General features: G+C 39.8%; 1 protein-coding gene across 1 annotated transcript in view; it reads right to left on the bottom strand.

Moving 5' to 3' along the window:
* Positions 1-8601: 8601 nt before the first annotated feature.
* antxr2a (ANTXR cell adhesion molecule 2a) overlaps positions 8602-16742 on the bottom strand; it is a 69976-nt gene continuing 61835 nt past the window's right edge. The window contains exon 17 of the mRNA XM_063898142.1: positions 8602-11179. Within this exon, the coding sequence (XP_063754212.1) occupies positions 11141-11179 (39 nt within the window). The 3' untranslated portion in view covers positions 8602-11140. The remainder of the gene's footprint in view (positions 11180-16742) is intronic.

Raw genomic sequence — 16742 nt, 5'->3', positions numbered from 1 at the left:
CGGAGGGTTTTATCTATTATTTCTTCAAAGTAAGTTATCATTAGCATTCTACAACAATAAATCCTCCGGGCTCATTGCAAACAAGGCTAAATGCAGATATTTTTGAGAAAGATTTCTGGTTTGGTGATGAAAAACAAAAACATCCTCTCTCACTAACTAAGCTTTTAAGTCCTGTTCTTTGCTTAACAATCAGAATTATCTCTGTGCTTTGAGGCTTTCCCTCACCTTTTGTCAATAAAGATGCTTTATTTAAAAATAAGTGCTTTGGTGCAAATGATGATTGGCCCACATGTAATACTCTCGATTTCACAGAGCAGAAGGACAACAACAGTGAATCCCAGAGGGCTTTGTCCCCTTTGTTTTTAACAGCTACTCCAATTACCACCATTGGACACTGGGGACAAGGTGACCAACATGTTGTTGTCTGTGTGCACAGGAAATTGTTTGTTTGCTCTCACAAACCACCAGGTTGAGCTAATACTTCACAGCCTTTGGTTAGATTAGAACGTTTGGGAGGTGTCAATCAGTAGCCCCTCCTCCTACCTTTCCATTGTCACTGACCTGTGGACCAATAGAAAAGCAGAGAGGCAGCATTCACCCTCCACCTTTCCCTCCTCATCCTCCCTGTCTCCCTGTCCTCCTCTCCCTTCATTCACTGAGGATCAAGCCTCCATAATCCCAGGATTTGATATCCACCAAAACAGCTTGGGCCCATCAGCAAATTGCAATGGCATATGGTATAGGTTTATGATTCATCTGGCGCATGCATAGCAATGAGAGCCTCATCATCCGTGGGCAAACACCGAGAAAATATTGTAATGTTAAACGATGCCAGCCACGGAGAGAAGAGGCACCGGCCGTGTGGGAGGCCTGTGTTTGTTCGGCCCAGCAAGCGCAGCAGCTGAAGGTTGTAAACAGATTTTCAGATCTGCTGTCCCCCCCAGCGGACCGGGAGAGATTAAGGATGGACTGGACACTACAGGAGATGTAGATGGAGAGGCAGGCAGGCCTGAATACGTCTTTTACAAAAAAACTAATCACCAATGTCGACACTTTTGGCATTGTTTAAAAAAAGCTTTAGACAAAATGGACAAAAATGATAAACCCTCAAAATAATTAAACATGAAGTGAAATGGGGTTATTAAAGCTAACTTAAAGATATGAAGCATTCTTTGCAACGGCCAGCGGGGACACCTTTGATGCAAATTGTAAAGAAGAATATGAAGAGATGACCTCACTTTTGACTTGGTTTAGCACTGAAATACAATTTTTTTCTAATGAGTTAATGGTCTAAATTCCTAGTTTTAGATCCACCTCAAAAAAGAATGATGTTTATTTAATCAACGATGGTCCTGTTTGGAGTTAAATAAACAATAAAGGAGGTTCTGATTTTATGCTGCATTACGATTGACAAGTTGCTATCAACGCGTCAGCATAGTGTTGCTCATTTTGTTGAACTCAAAGATAATGACGCTTCCTGCAAGGAACTTATTTTGCAACCATCCCAATTTAAATCATGGTTAATGTGTTATACAGATGGACCTTTTTAACTAAGTTTGCCTGGAAATTAGCGTTTGCTAAGCTGGGTGTGCCGGGCCTAGCTCCTCTCAAACTCCTCCCTCTCATTCAAATATGGTCACTTTTAAATATAAAAAACAAAACAAGATGGCAATGGTCAAAATGCCTTGTATATCATTTAGCCAAGTGGTATTTAATGAGATCTACTACAACATTCACTGCAAGCTAATTGATAACAGTTACATTTCTTTGTATATAATTCTGTTAAAGGCACGGATCACCCAAGCTACCTCAGCTATCATTAGTATCATAGTGTTTCTGCTGCTTGTTCACCCACTGACATAATCCACAACATTAGCACCATTTCCAAACATCTGCTGGAGAAGTCAGAAGCGATCTGCTGCCTCCTCTGCCCGTGCCTCTTTGGAAATGTGACATGATAACACACAAACACCTCCAGCCAAACTTTCCCTCTGCCTTCATTAAAGCGCGAAGCAAAGTGCTGCTGGCAAGGTTACTCCAACCCGCCCTGCCACGGCTCCACCCCCCCACCGGGACTCAAACAGCCCCATGCGATTGGCTCAGAGGGCTTTCGGTCAGCCGCAGGGCCAGGTCAATATGGGTTCAGAATCGGAGCAGAAGTGACCGCGGCTGCCTGCGCGGGTGTGCTGCTCGGAGAAGGCCTGCCATGAGCTGACAGTCAGTATGTTGGAGGTTTATCATTAGCAGGCTCCAGACGGCCCCACGACCCCCCCCGGCCGGACAGGTGATCTAGCTCGGCCGCCTGACTCAACATATGCCCCCGAAGAGCTTCAACACACATATTGTGCCATCATTATTTCATACCTAGCAGGAGCATCTCTGAGCGCGGCACAGATATGTGCAAAAGCAGGTTGCTGTGAAAAGAGTTATTTGTTTTCGGTGTGTAGCAATAGGTTGGAAAGGGAAAATGGCAACCTTTTGCATGTACTGACCATCTGTCCGCTTAAAAATATGTTCACATAATTTATAAAGCTATTTCTTGAGTTCATTGTTCAAAGACAACCTCAAATTTCTATGTTTTTTTTCTACCGGAAGAAGTAATTGGATCCTGGTTGGATTTGCTGCAAAGTACCTCCATAACCTGCTTCTGACATAACATAGGACTTCCTAGATCATGTTTTAGTTGTTTCAATGACCAATCAATAACGGGGAAGGTGGCTGTTTTTTGTTATGGTGCTGGTTGGTTGAATACTGCATTAGAGCTTTGACATGCTAAGGGACACCAATTCAGCCCAACTCACTGGCAGGGCTGGGGGATACTTTTTTTAAATGTCCCCTATTGGCAGGATTTCTGGTTGGGTCACATCTATTTCCTGATGTGACCCAACCTCATTCATTTTTATACAATCTTAATTATTTTAAATGATAATGGCACATTATTATTTCTCTCATACTGCCTGTGTTGCAGCACCTCTTTTCACCCTCTGTCTGAAACCAGAGATCTGTCTGATCTGATTAGTTAGCTGCCCAGCTCTGTTGTGATTGATCAACTATTCAAACAATGTCTTGGAGTGCTAGCCAATAGAAGCTTAAGTGTTACATAATGATGTCACCATGTCGCAAAAGTAAACAAACGGGTCCAATGGTTTCGCGTTGTGGGGAAGGGGGAATTTAGCCTTTGCAGACCATTTACATGCACCAAAACTTATATACCACACTACAGAAAAGGGAGAACCCCAAAAAGCAACACAATGTAAAAAGGCATACTACAGATAGAATACGTAAGTACTCATCGTCACATTCATTTATATTCAACAGTTTCTTAATATGGGAAGTTACTATATCACCGTATTTATTTGTTATGCATTTTATTTTATTTGTGAGTACAATTACTTAGTTACTGAGGTCTGTTTTCTGAATAGGTTTAAAGATTTTGGAGAGTCGCACTTTATGGTCTCATGGTTCGTTATGATTAGGTTTTATCATACTGTACAAAATTGCCTAAATCTTGCGTGTAATATGATTGTTTTTATATAACACATGCACCAGTGGGTTTCTGCTTCCTCGCTGCTCTGGTGAAATAACCGTACACCATCATTGACATACAGTCTAATCATCTTACAGGAATCCTAAATCTTTATCAGCATATATAGTATATTGGGCTTTAAAATTCACAGGAAGCTCACAGAAAAGAGCATCAAGATAAAGCTCTGAAATCCCGAGTTGTCAAGCTCCCCTAATCCCCCCACCTGCATTTGCCACAGCAGCCCTCCATATCGCCTGAGAAGGGGATTTAGTTGTAATGCTCTCAGAAATACAATGCATAAAATCAAGTGTCAACTCTAACAAGCTGTTCTAGGGGCGGATGGGCTGCCCTCTGGGGTCCGGCGGGGTCCGGAGCTCAGGCTTTGAATGGTTAGCGGTCGTGCAGAGTTGCAGCATTTGATCCCACAGTTACCCAAATTTCAGAGACAACTGTGAAAATCGGGATAACCTGGGAAGCCAGGCGGGCTTTGGAAGGGGGGCAACAGCTGCTTAAGTCCGTTCGCTGCCTGCCAGAGAAACTTTATCAGGGGAAGTGGAGGTTGAAATTTTATGGCAGCTAAGCCCCCTCCATCAAATTGCGAAAACAGAACCTTGTGGCTCAGCTCAGGATGGATTTAGGGGTTTGCGCAGTGTTTTCTTGGCTGGTGATCGTTAATATAAAAATAGAAGTATGCAAAGACCTTCGGATGCTACGGTCCTCATGTGCCTTTTTTTTAAAATTCCTGGACCAGATACAATAGTGAAGTTATTCCTTGTATATTTTCTCCCCCCAAAAAGTTTGAACCCACAAATTGCCACAGTCATTAGACGGGATGGGGGTTTAATCAAGAACAGTAATAAGAATCTTCAAAATTAATTTATATTCTAGCATTTGCTCATTGTGTATCTCTCGTGTCAGTTTTGTTAGTTACATTTCCTGCTGAAACAGAAAATACTTGCGTTGTCTAAGCCTCTTTAAACAAAAAAGACATATCTGGGTACTTCAGCTGCTTTATTCTCATTTCAGATGTGTTCTTTTTATCTCCAAACTATTTTGTTTGTTTGAGTATGACAGTGTGTTGCTATGCACTGAGCCCGTTTACGTTGCACAAGATGTATAAGCTTGAATGGCAGCATGGTGTCTATGCAAGCTCCAGTTTCACAAAATAATAAAGTGACTTTTGGTGTATACTGGAAGCAAATACATATGTTCTTTATTCATTGAAAATGTCAAGATTTTAAAGATTGAGTAACAAAAGATTTTTTTAAGGACTGAATGAGTTGTTTACTCTTTTTGTTTCTACTTAAATGCAGTAATCTGGGAATTGATCACAACATGTGCCTTTTCTTGATAATGCAAAACTGTCTCTGTAGGAGTCAACAATGGTAGTAAATAGGGATAACACAATAACAGCAATTCAATTAAACCCTTAATACCCAATTTGATGCCATGGTGAATAAATCAAATAAAAAATAAGCTTCTTTTATTAAAAAATTTGAAAATATAATGATGATGTCAAAATTATCTTTGGCCCATGATTACTCGAATATATCATAATCTTATTTAAAAGCAAAGTCAGTTATTGATAGCTCAGTTATTTAGCCGAGCAAGACTGCGGCTACACTGAAAAACTTAAACGTTGACTTAATTAAATGTATTAAGTCAACGTGATCCACAATACTGTAGAAGGTTAGTTGAAAGCAATAATACTAAGTTGAACCAATTTGATGCATTTAAACACAATATTATTGCTTTCAACTAACCTAATACATGTATGGGTTATCTGTTTACATAATACATTTATTTGAGTAAATGTTTAACAGTTAGCGTTCAGTGGTCTTTGATTTGTGGTTTACCAATGTAGAATAATCAGTGTATATATATAGATGAGGTACTTGCTGTCTATAGAGAAATAGTACTGTAACGCTGTGTGAATTTCCGCTCGTGCGACAAGCTTAAAATAAAAGATTTACATTAACAAAGACACTCATGTACCTTTAAGTATTCAGTGTGTAGAAAAAAGAAACATGGGGAGTGTCACAGCCAAAATCATAAAACTGTGCTCTTACCATTCATAAACTACTGCATCAACTAACAATGGTGGCAGAATGAAACAGGCAGAAATAAAACTGCAGAGGGAATACAATCAAGGACGGTAAATGTGCTCAAACACCTAGACAGTGGTCATGCACCAGACTTCAGTTTAAAAACATCATCTTCTGCACAATGAATAATGAAGTCAGATTAGCTCAAGTGTTTCCTGCAGCCAGCTGTGTTGAAAGCCACACCGCCTGCATCTGCTGCAGCTGATGATCATCATAAGCACAACAGTAAACAGAGCAGATCAGCAGATATTTTAATCAAGATGTTAAATGACAACATGCTCCCTGATCTCCCCCATAGCTGGTTATTGTGGTGATTGTTTGACTGTGTCGATCAGAATGACACATAGAGGATGTGTTTAGTCCAATGTACACAGAATCAGCATTTCACTTTGAAAAAAAAACAGTGTGACTCAAAGTTGTTGGTTTTTCCCACAGCTGTTTTTCAGTCAACTATTTGTAATCAAGTCTTGAGTAAACTAAGAGACAGGAAACAAAGAGCTGATGACACTGGTTCTCATCAGTACAGCTGAAACTCACACTACAATTCATAATGTTTTTCACCATCTTCCAATAGAATGGTGCAGGAAGTAGTCTTGAAACCCGGAAATTAGTTAGCAATTTAGCTCTTTCGCTTCCCTCGTCTCGAAGTCAACTGTTTTTTTCAACATGTTTTTGGTTAGATTAAATGAGATTTGTGGTAACGCAAGCTTAAGATATTTTACACTTTGTTCGATAAAAACGTGTTAGGAAATACCCCACGTGTAATTGTCCGAAGCTTATATGTGCCATAAAAAACAGGGGTTGGAAAGAAGTGGCTAATGGTTAATAAATGAGACGTTAGCGGCCCTTAGCTTAGCGGTGGTGATGCACAGCAGTGTGTCCATGATGTAGTTGGTTTATCGGCTAACGTTAGCTTTCTGGCAATTGTATTTTCTCTTCACAAAAACGTGGAAGGGATTATCCTGCTAAACAAAATATATAATTATTATAAATGTGTATTTGCCACAGATGTTATTTCTGCAATATTGAATAATGCAGTGCTTAAAACCTGTTGCTTTGTTGAGAGAGCCTGCACTGCTAACTTCCGTTTGGCCTACCAACCACTCACTATGTGTGTAGTTATGTTATTCATTGATTGTCTAATGGATTAAATGTCATAAAATGAAGACGTTCCCATTGTAACTTTTTAAATGAGTTGTCTCCCAACATCTTATTTGTCTGAGCAGTTTTCTCAGTTTCCTTGTGTTCTTCTGATGGGGGCTAATAAAGTTTATCTTCCCTTCAAAGCCACAGAGGTTTCAGTTCATAAGGGTATGGGCACATGAGAGAAAAGAATACACATCCTGATACTGGAAGCAACAAATCTTTGCAGCAATCCCGTTTGTTTCTTGTTCACTTATGGTTTAATCAGATAACTCATTCAATAATATTTTTCTAATCTATTTTCCAAGTTTCACTTCATCAACTGATATGAAATGTTTAGTTCTGGTGGATGTGAAACTTGAAGTTATTACTATATTTTTCTTTAGCTGGAACGGGGGAGAAGCCACTATCACTTAGTTACTGTAAATAAAAAGGTACATTACTAGTGTATCTCCATATCATGCTACTTTCACTACATTTGTCTTACAGCTACAGCTAGTCTTCCAAAAGTATATAGCTATGATACATTGTAATAAATGATCTACTTATTACATATATTAAATATTTATTTAGCTCCAACTCTAAAAGCAAAAGCCTTAAATGCTATTTAAAACTGTATGCATCAATTACAGTATATAAAAACAGTCAATACCAATACAGGAACATTTTGTATAACGACTACTTTTGGAGTTAAATACTCCTGCTTTTATAACTACATAACATTTGAAAACAAGAATTTGGAAAGGAAGGTGTCGTAATTTCTTCTTCCAATGGTAGCTGGTTTTAACCACTTGTAACTATAATATTTATGATTACGTAAAGGTGTATTATAAACCTCATCTAACTTTGAATACATTTTTATTCCCCGGGATAATCGTTTTATATTCAGCAGCACTTTAAGGTCACCTGGGTTTTTAAAGTACACTTATATTTCTCCTAAATGTACAGAGACATGGACATTTGTTTTTTTATGTTTAGTAATGGAGAATAAATCATTTGAGTAACTAGCTGTAGATCAATGTCATGCTTTGTGTGGGTCTATAGAAATGCCCAACACGGCTAAGGCTGTTTTTTTATTCACACTTTTATTAGTTGTTTTATTTGTATCTTGTACCTGATATACACCAGTGGAAAGAAAAGGGAAGATAACGAGGGGACAGCCTTCCAAAAAGGGCCATGATTAAGAACCTAACCCCTCCCTTTATTTTAAATCTGAAAAAAATTAAAATAAGATCAAATGAATGTTTTCATCTTTAAGTTATTTAAAATGTGAACAAGGAGACATTCTCACACACACACACACACACACACACACACACACACACACACACACACACACACACACACACACACACACACACACACACACACACACACACACACACACACACACACACACACACACACACACACACACACACACACACACACACACACACACACACACACACACACACACACACACACACACACACACACACACCTCAGTTGGCATCTTGTCACAGCATGCAAACATGGACGAAGCAGAAGGTGTACGAGTGCATATTTTTACTAAATGCAAGACCTCTTTTTTGGGGCGTTGAACACCTTGGAGGGATTCTGAGCATGTGTGTGTGTGTGTGTGTGTTGCCTCCGGTGACTGACTTCACAGGGAGAGAGGCTGCATACTGTCCACTCCTCTGTCCACACACACTCTGTATAATCACGTTCCCTGTCGGGCCCTATAAATCTGTAAGGGCCAATTAAAGATTGCCTTTAGCAGGTCCACCCCTACCAGCAAACACATGATTGAGAAAAGAGACACACACACAAAAAACAAGAACGGGGTTCGCTTTCATGAATATATATTTGACAAAACATAATGGAGTGTAAAACAAGTAGAAAATAACAGTGTACAAACTCATTCCAAAAAGCTTTGCAAAAAACACACACATTTTTGGTATTTTGGTTCCAACTCACACACATAAGTGCAGCTTGTGTGACTGAAACCTGGACTTAAAAGGTGCTATGTGAATATAAAAAGGCAGTCTAACAGAGAAAAACTAGACAGTTTAAAAAATAATATTAGGATAAATTAACTTATTTGCAACTAAAATAATGTAGCAGAAGTAGTGCATGCAAATGAAATTCAGTCCAAAATGTAAAAAAATGTTTGATGAAAATGAGCCAACAATACATCAACAATTCTGTACTTTTTTTATAGTTCAATTTGATAAGTTCAAAAATCTATTGTTTTGAATTTAATTATCAATTTTTTAAAACCTTTGTGCAGATATACAATAATACTTTTTTTTCTCTTTATCAAATTCACCAACTTAAAAAAGGCACAAAGAAAGTCAACATATACTTATTAGAATCTCCAACAATAGGTGTTGAAATTAATACACTGTACGGCATGTGATGATGAGTGGAGGGGACACGGGGGGGGCGTGTGACGTGTTATTAGCGGGCCGGCTCGTGTTGTGACTGCTATGTAAATACCTCATTAGTTCGGGTTAATAACATTCCTGTGCTCTTGGTTGTAACATAAAAAAAGATCCGAGTGCTAAAATTTCCTCATCCGGTGAGTGTCCAGCAAGAGGCTGATGAGCCTATTAAATGTCAGCGCGCAAAATTATGCAAGAGGTTAAAAGCGTTTAAGTCGGACATAAATACCAGCACACCCCGAGGAATTTGATTCGGAATTATTTATGTCCCTGCGATCGGGACGGAGAGGAAACAAAGGAATAATTAGAGTGGCGTGGAGCGCGCCCTCGTGCCCGCCGAGTGTGAGACCCATTCCCCCTCAAACTTGATGGTTGTTGAACTTATTTTTAGTGTCATTTGATAAGCTTCCCTGCTTGCACAGAGACATCCCACTGACCCAGCCACTGGTCATTGTCTATACCGCTTCCCGTCAAAGCCGGCGCGCTTTGTCAGGTTTCGACTCGAATATCCATTTTTCATCTGAGGTACCGTATCCGAAGTGACTGGATCATTCGAGCCTTTTTCTTCAGCTGCTGCCCCCTTTCCTCCCCCACAGTGTTTCCGCTCACACTAACATCATTTGGGATTGGCGTCATGACAGCACGCTTGAGAAATCCACAATATATATAAGTATATATTCCCTGCTTTTTGGGGTGAGGGGTGGCGGGGGGGTGGAGGGGGGACATAATTTCTGGAAATGAACAATACTTATCCGTCCGTCGCATCCGCTACTTTGGGTTTGCGTTTTGGACGTGGCACACCGTCATCGTGGTGCAGTGTCCTCTTTTTTCCTGAGAAGAACGCAGTTGTAGGTCATTCAATGTCAAAAGGCATAAAAAAGAGACAGCCAGGTCTTCACAGGCTACTGCTTGCTGTTGCCTTTAATTATTTTAATTAAACTTTGATATTCTGGTGCCGAGGGAACTAGTGGGTTGTGACGCGGCCGTGAAGCCCCTCGGAGGATTGAGGCGGTGGGCAGAGGAGGGTCCGGGCCGCTGTATCTATATCTCTGAAGTCTTAACTGATAGGCCGGTTTATGGGCAGTGATGTGCTACGCCTTGCTGAGCAGAGAGCAGACTGCGCTGAAAACAGGGGCAAAAAACACCAAGCGCCATGTCAAGGTCTTCAAGGCATCAATCCCTCAAACCTAGCTGGAGATGGCTCTGGTCAGGAGGCTGTCCTGCGGTCGAATAACGCTCTATTAATTTTCTTGTCCCGAGTGCATAATGAAAGGAAGGTGTCTTAAAAAAAAAAAAAAGAGGAACTACAGGGCAAAGTCTTGGTGCCTTCCAATACCTTGGGGCATCCTGTCTACAATTTGTCATGCGTGTGCACTTCTCAGTGTTAAAATGACAAGATAAGCCAGTCAAAGGGCAGCCGGCGGGCAGCAGCACGCTGAAGTTGGACAAGATTTGTGATGAGACATTGCCAAAAGGAACGGACTTCTGCACTTGTGAGGCCCACTGGGATTATTCCGACGTCCACGCCAAAGGCAAACAGCCCCTTTCTCTCCGTTTTTTTTCCTTTCTTTAGATAGCTTCCGTCTGTGTCCATGAAATTAGGTTTTTCACAGAAGGCACAATATGGTCAGAATATGTTAAGCCTTCGGTGTGCACGAAAAGCTAACCGAGTTTGAACGCTGGGGCGCCCCTTCTGCTTTTCAAAAAAAACATTTGGTCATAGAAAAAAAGACAGTTCATAACTTAATGAATAAAAGTTAATATTAACATTTCACCCCGTGTTTTTAAGAGCAGAACACCAGAAGAGAAACTTTGTGAGCAGAGTAGAGCCATGTGAGCGGATAGTGGTTTTAGCTGCAGGATTAGAAATCTTCAAATGAACCTGAAATTCTTCTCTTGTCCACAGCGATCAGCGGGTTCCACACAGCAGTCCTTCTCTTCTACTGATGCTGAACACGGTTGAAATTAATACACCGACCCTAAAAAAACACAAAGGGAGAGAGAATTACAACTTTAATATTGCAATGTTATATAATCAATACAGTTTTTTTTTTCAAATGTGCTCATATTTCTAAATATTTTCTTATATGAATTTCAGTGTAGTCATTATTTGATAACAACATTCCTAGAACAGAAAAATCTAAACTAAATGAAGTAAATAAAGACAAATGTATAGCTAAAGTAAATAATATTTATGTGTGTGTATTTCACAAGTGTCCCAATAAATCTCAAGAAAACAACAAGTACAATAAACCCGAAAAGGAAATATATGCAGTAATGTTAAATATACACAAAAAGAAAAATACCAAACAGCTGTTTCCATTATCTATTAATCTGAAGATTATTTTCTTGATTAAACGAAAGGTCTAAAACATGTCAGAAAATATTGTTAAATGTCGAGGTGATATCTTTAGATATTCACATTGATATGAAATTAAATGGAAAACAGTTATGGCTAGATTCAGGAAATGTTCTGCTCATTTTGTAGAACAAAATATCTTTGATATAATGATTAGGAGAACTGTTATTATTTTGATATGTATTTCTCACAGCTATAAACAGCACAATAATAAAGACATTGTCCATGATTAACAAACATAAAAACTGAAAAATAAAACTGGATTACGCAGATTAATCCATGACGGTATAGTTTCAGGACAAATACATTAAAACAGTATTCCTAACAGCAGGAATTATATATTTAAAAAAATCAATACATTTTTTTAATGCCCTTCTGAAAACACTAACAAAAAAAACATTTCACCTCTGTCATTGTGTGCATGCTCTCACCCAATGTGTGTCTGTGTGTGTGTGTGTGTGTGTGTGTGTGTGTGTGTGTGTGTGTGTGTGTGTGTGTGTGTGTGTGTATGGTGTGTGTGTGTATCTGTCTGGGCCTCTTGGTGCAGCCTGCTCACCAACAGTAGGCCGACTGGCACCAAGAGGGAGCTCTCACACAGCGAATCTTCAGCAGCCAGCAGGCCTCCAGCCTCACACACTCACACTTACACACACACACACCCTGCCTCTCTGCACCCCCTCATATCAGAGTCTACATGTGCTTACTGTAACCTGGACACTGCATCAGAAAAGGGAAGCTACTATTCATCCCTTAATCCTTGATGGGAAGAAGGTCTCTTCTGACTAGTCCTGGATATTGAGAGGCAGTGAGCAGCATCATGAAACCAAGATCAGCCGCATCATGATTTACATTTTCCAGTCATATCTGTTCATAACGATGACCAGAGAAGGGATGGTGAATGGCTCAACGCCGTCAAAAAATCAACAGCAACATGTTTTCTCACAAACTAAGGACCTTATAGACCAACTGTAAAACCACATTTCTGACGCAGTGTTTACAAATAGTCGGGGTGATCATTGATGTTTCTATATTTGTTGTAATTGAAGACCAGAGTCCCCACACTTTGATGCACCCTTGAGTACCGTCATGTTTTTGCTTAATAATTGCTTATGTCGTTCTCTTCAAGTCTACAGTTTTAAAATTATATAACATGTATGTTACACACCTTTCTTCATTATCGTCTATAAAACAATTTTTTTAATGATTTATATTACCAGGTTTTTTATAGAAAAATATAGTATAAGGGCACGAACGTCACTTCCGGCAAAAATTGAGGCACCGTGTAACCCATGTCTTAAAGCTGCTGAGTCCTGTATTGCACCTCAAACAACAGATAAATCCAGAGTTCCAGTTCTTTACTTCTTCTGCAGAAAAAAGGAGAATAAAAGAAACTATCTAATTCAGAAATCAGTTTCACTGTAAGACATCCATCCCCTATTTATTCTACCTAAAAACAAAGCTGTCTCTGCCGTCTGACGCTCTATTTCACACAATTTTCATATTTTTGGAGTAATTCTAACGGTTTAGACAAGCATAAATATTGTTTTCTTGCCTTATCACTGAACAATTTTACGGGGGAAAATTTGAATTTTGGAATGAGGGCCCATGCCGAAAGTAAGAGACCGCAGTGCCCCTGTTACCCGGTTTGGAGAAAACCCTGTACAACAGTTTTTTACAAAGTGTAATGGTCTTTGAAAATAAACACTACACAAACACTGAAAGAGTAATAGCATCACATGCATTTTATATCCACTACCGGTGCTACTAAATGACAACTTGCTGGCATGGACTTCATCGAGAAGTACATTACTTTAGATCTGTTTTAAAAACCAAAACAGATCTATATGTTTGGAATCCATTGCTCTACCCTTCTTTTGATATTTTTTGACTTCATTTTAATTTCCTGTATGGGAACTGAATGGGTGTTTACTTATAAGCCAATCAACTGGCACGTGTAATTGACTATTGATTCATCATTAGAAGAGTGTCATGACTGACATTGAAACAAATTTCAGAAAAAACTTGATTGAGAACCAATGTCAGTTCTCACGGGGACAACTGTTTGATTAGCATCCGGATTGTCTTTTGGTGCGAGACACAGACCTGCTTAAAACAAAATAAAAGCTCTTTTCGCTTTGAACTCAAGACCCTCTGGCTTGAGTTGATGGCCATATATCTGCTCAGAATGGCCATGTAGTGGCATACCTCAATCTATACCAGGTGTTCTGTGAGTAAGCATGAATAAACTTTGTACAGAGAGAGTGTCTCTTCGGCACAGTGAGCCAGGAGGACAACAGAAAATGCATTCTGGTGTCCTCAATAGGACAATCCAAAGGTTTATTCAGACTAAAATAAATCAGCATTCCAAGTAAAACACTGTGTGTGTGTTTGCTCTACGCAGACCGTCCTCTCACTTTCTTCTGTCCAAATCTCTGACAAAAAAAAGATCAAGCTGCAGCATCGTTTCATTAAAGCAGCAAACCTTAAATAGAGTCAAAATATTCCAATGTTGGTTTAAAAATAGAGAGAAAGAATGGAGAAATATATGTGGTAACCAACTAATGTGTATGTGTAAATGTTTTCAGATTTTTCTAACAGAACTCTGTAACCTGTGTGCTCTTTACCTATTATGTACACAGCGATTAGTTATTTTTGTCCTGGCAGAAGACCCCTTCGCTGATAATACTACTCTGGTGGTAAAAATATGGACTTTAATGCTGTGATTACGATAATGGGAAAAAAAGCCCCTGAGTCTACTTTAGACTTGGTTTACTAAGACATATAAAGGGAATTTAATATTGAGTCATTGGTCATTTACAAAAACAATATTCTCATAGTCAAAACTCTTGAATAACGACCCATAAATAAATTGGCCCTTAGTAAGGTTTACTTTTCTGCTTTTCTGATGGGGACAAAAGTTATTTGTCAAAGAAATTCTGTGATGATTAGTAAATTAAAAATGTCTTGAATTCCAGTCAACGATACACTTGTGTTGAGAAAAAAAAAAAAAAAAAAAAAGAATTAAATTGGTTTCTGAGGCGTGAGCAGAACGTTTTAAATAAGCACATAATTTGTGTTTTAATATTTGAGCTGCACATCTCCTATCTTCTCTGTTTGAGAAAGCAAAAGCACATCCCTGCACACACACGTGGATGCCTTCCACTGAAGCATTATGGACACAGAGAGCAGGACGTTGGCTCCTGAGCTGTAGAGCGTCTGCAGGAGTCTGGTGTGGGGGCTCCTACAGTATCTGCACTACAGTCTGGCTCGGGAGCAGGAGTGTGCGTGGACCGACTGTGACGAGGGCTTTAGACAAGCTGGAGAATCTTCCATTTCTCATTATTTGGCAGGCCTGGCGGGTGTTTGATGGAGGGGTGGGGGCTTCACTCCGTCTCTGCATGGTAAGCCCCTCGACGTGTACCCTCTGCAGCTAATCTCGCACAGTCAACAAATAAGGCACATCAGATGCTGTTTTGGCCACGGCCATCAGAGCGGCTAAGTTCAGTGGATTTTACGGGTTTTACGGGACGCATGGGGGCTCGGTGAGGGGAGAGGTGCTCTGCGCGGCAGCAGAATGGCAGGCAAAGCAGGGGGATCTGGTGCGAGGGTGAAGCAGGTGCAGCACAATACGGTCAAACCCGTTCCAGCTCCCCAGTTCCCCGGATGAGTGGGGCCCGACTTGGCAGCAAGCGCCGCCTTGTAACTGGGCCATGTTGGAGGGATGGGGGCCCACCTGTGCCACCCGGAGCAGCAGAACAATGGTCTGAATATGTCAGCACGGGATGTCAGTGAAATCTCGTCAGACGGACACGAGCGTGACTGCAGATAGACGGGTGGATGAGTCAGGGGGAGAGATGGAGAGGTGAAGAGACAAGAGAATGTGGGGGTGGGGGGGTCAGGGAGAGGCGCCACTTCCAAATGAAGACTGTGATTAATAAGGTTCATTACTGACACTCCTCCGGCTTTCTATTCAAACAAATGGATGTGTAAATATTGAACCTTTTGATCGGTATGAATCCGTTGTTGACATAAATAATTCAAAATGAGATCAAACGCATGAAACTCAATGCTTAAACTATCAATCAATCTTTTACAATTATTGCATAAAATCTAGTAAATAATGATAAAAAGGGTGAAAATTGCACTGAAAAAGCTGGAAATACAGTATAAATGTTAAGGCTGGTTGTTTTATGAACCTACATATTATATTGATTAGAATGAGTCAATTTTTTGTTTTTGAACTCAAGGCAACAATAGGCAACAATGCTGCCAGCCGTCACCGGATTCCTGCACTTCTTATTCCCTTGTTTTGATTAACTGTTTGTAACTTAAAGCTGAGCTCTAGAAGGGAAGTGGAGAGAATGTGACTTTAAGTACTCTTTGATTTTCCTTTATATTCATACATTATTTTATACTATTCGTCTCGTTAAACACATTACAGGTCATTTGTTTTTTATGTTTTCCATTGAAATCTCCATTAGATGACAACGTCTTTCTTAGAAAAGGATGTTTGAGTTGTGTAGGTCCAGTTTCAGATTTCCTGAGGTTGAGCTGCGAAAAGGTCACGTGAGGCAACGAAGGCTGGAAGCTTTTCAAAAGACGTCATAATACTGCAGGACATGCTGGCTAGCTTTATGGTTTTCATAAATACTCTGTACACTGCAATAATGCACACTCCTTACACTCGTCAAGTCATCATTGCCTGTGTTCGAGTCCGACTCACGAGTCCGCGTCATCCTGTATAAATGGAGTGGATATATTTGTTTAAATTTAACTGTTGGTTTCGTTCTTATCAGTCAATATTTGTTATTGTCCGTCTATTTTATGCTCATTTGTGTATTTAACTGCTGGGAAGCAATTTGGGCTACAAATCTTGTATGAAAAGTAATACAGAAACAAATGATTGTTGTTGAGAACGTCATTGAAATTATGTTAATATTAGAACGGCCACTTTCAATGTTGAAACTGTGAACTTTTACTCATGAAATTCCACGTTGTCCCAATCTTTTCGTCAAGGATGTGAAAGTTATACTTGTCGCCTTTAAAAAAGGGTCCTATTATACTTTTGGGGGTTTTCATTTCCTGGATTATTCCACACTCTACCCACCTGCCTGAAACACCTTGGTTGTACCAATTTGTTTACTTTTTTATCATAGTGACATCACTTTGTAACACATAATATG

This window comes from Eleginops maclovinus, chromosome 12 (genome assembly GCF_036324505.1).
Source record: "Eleginops maclovinus isolate JMC-PN-2008 ecotype Puerto Natales chromosome 12, JC_Emac_rtc_rv5, whole genome shotgun sequence".
In the NCBI taxonomy this organism is placed as follows: domain Eukaryota; kingdom Metazoa; phylum Chordata; class Actinopteri; order Perciformes; family Eleginopidae; genus Eleginops; species Eleginops maclovinus.
This window is presented reverse-complemented; position numbering and strand designations above follow the sequence as displayed.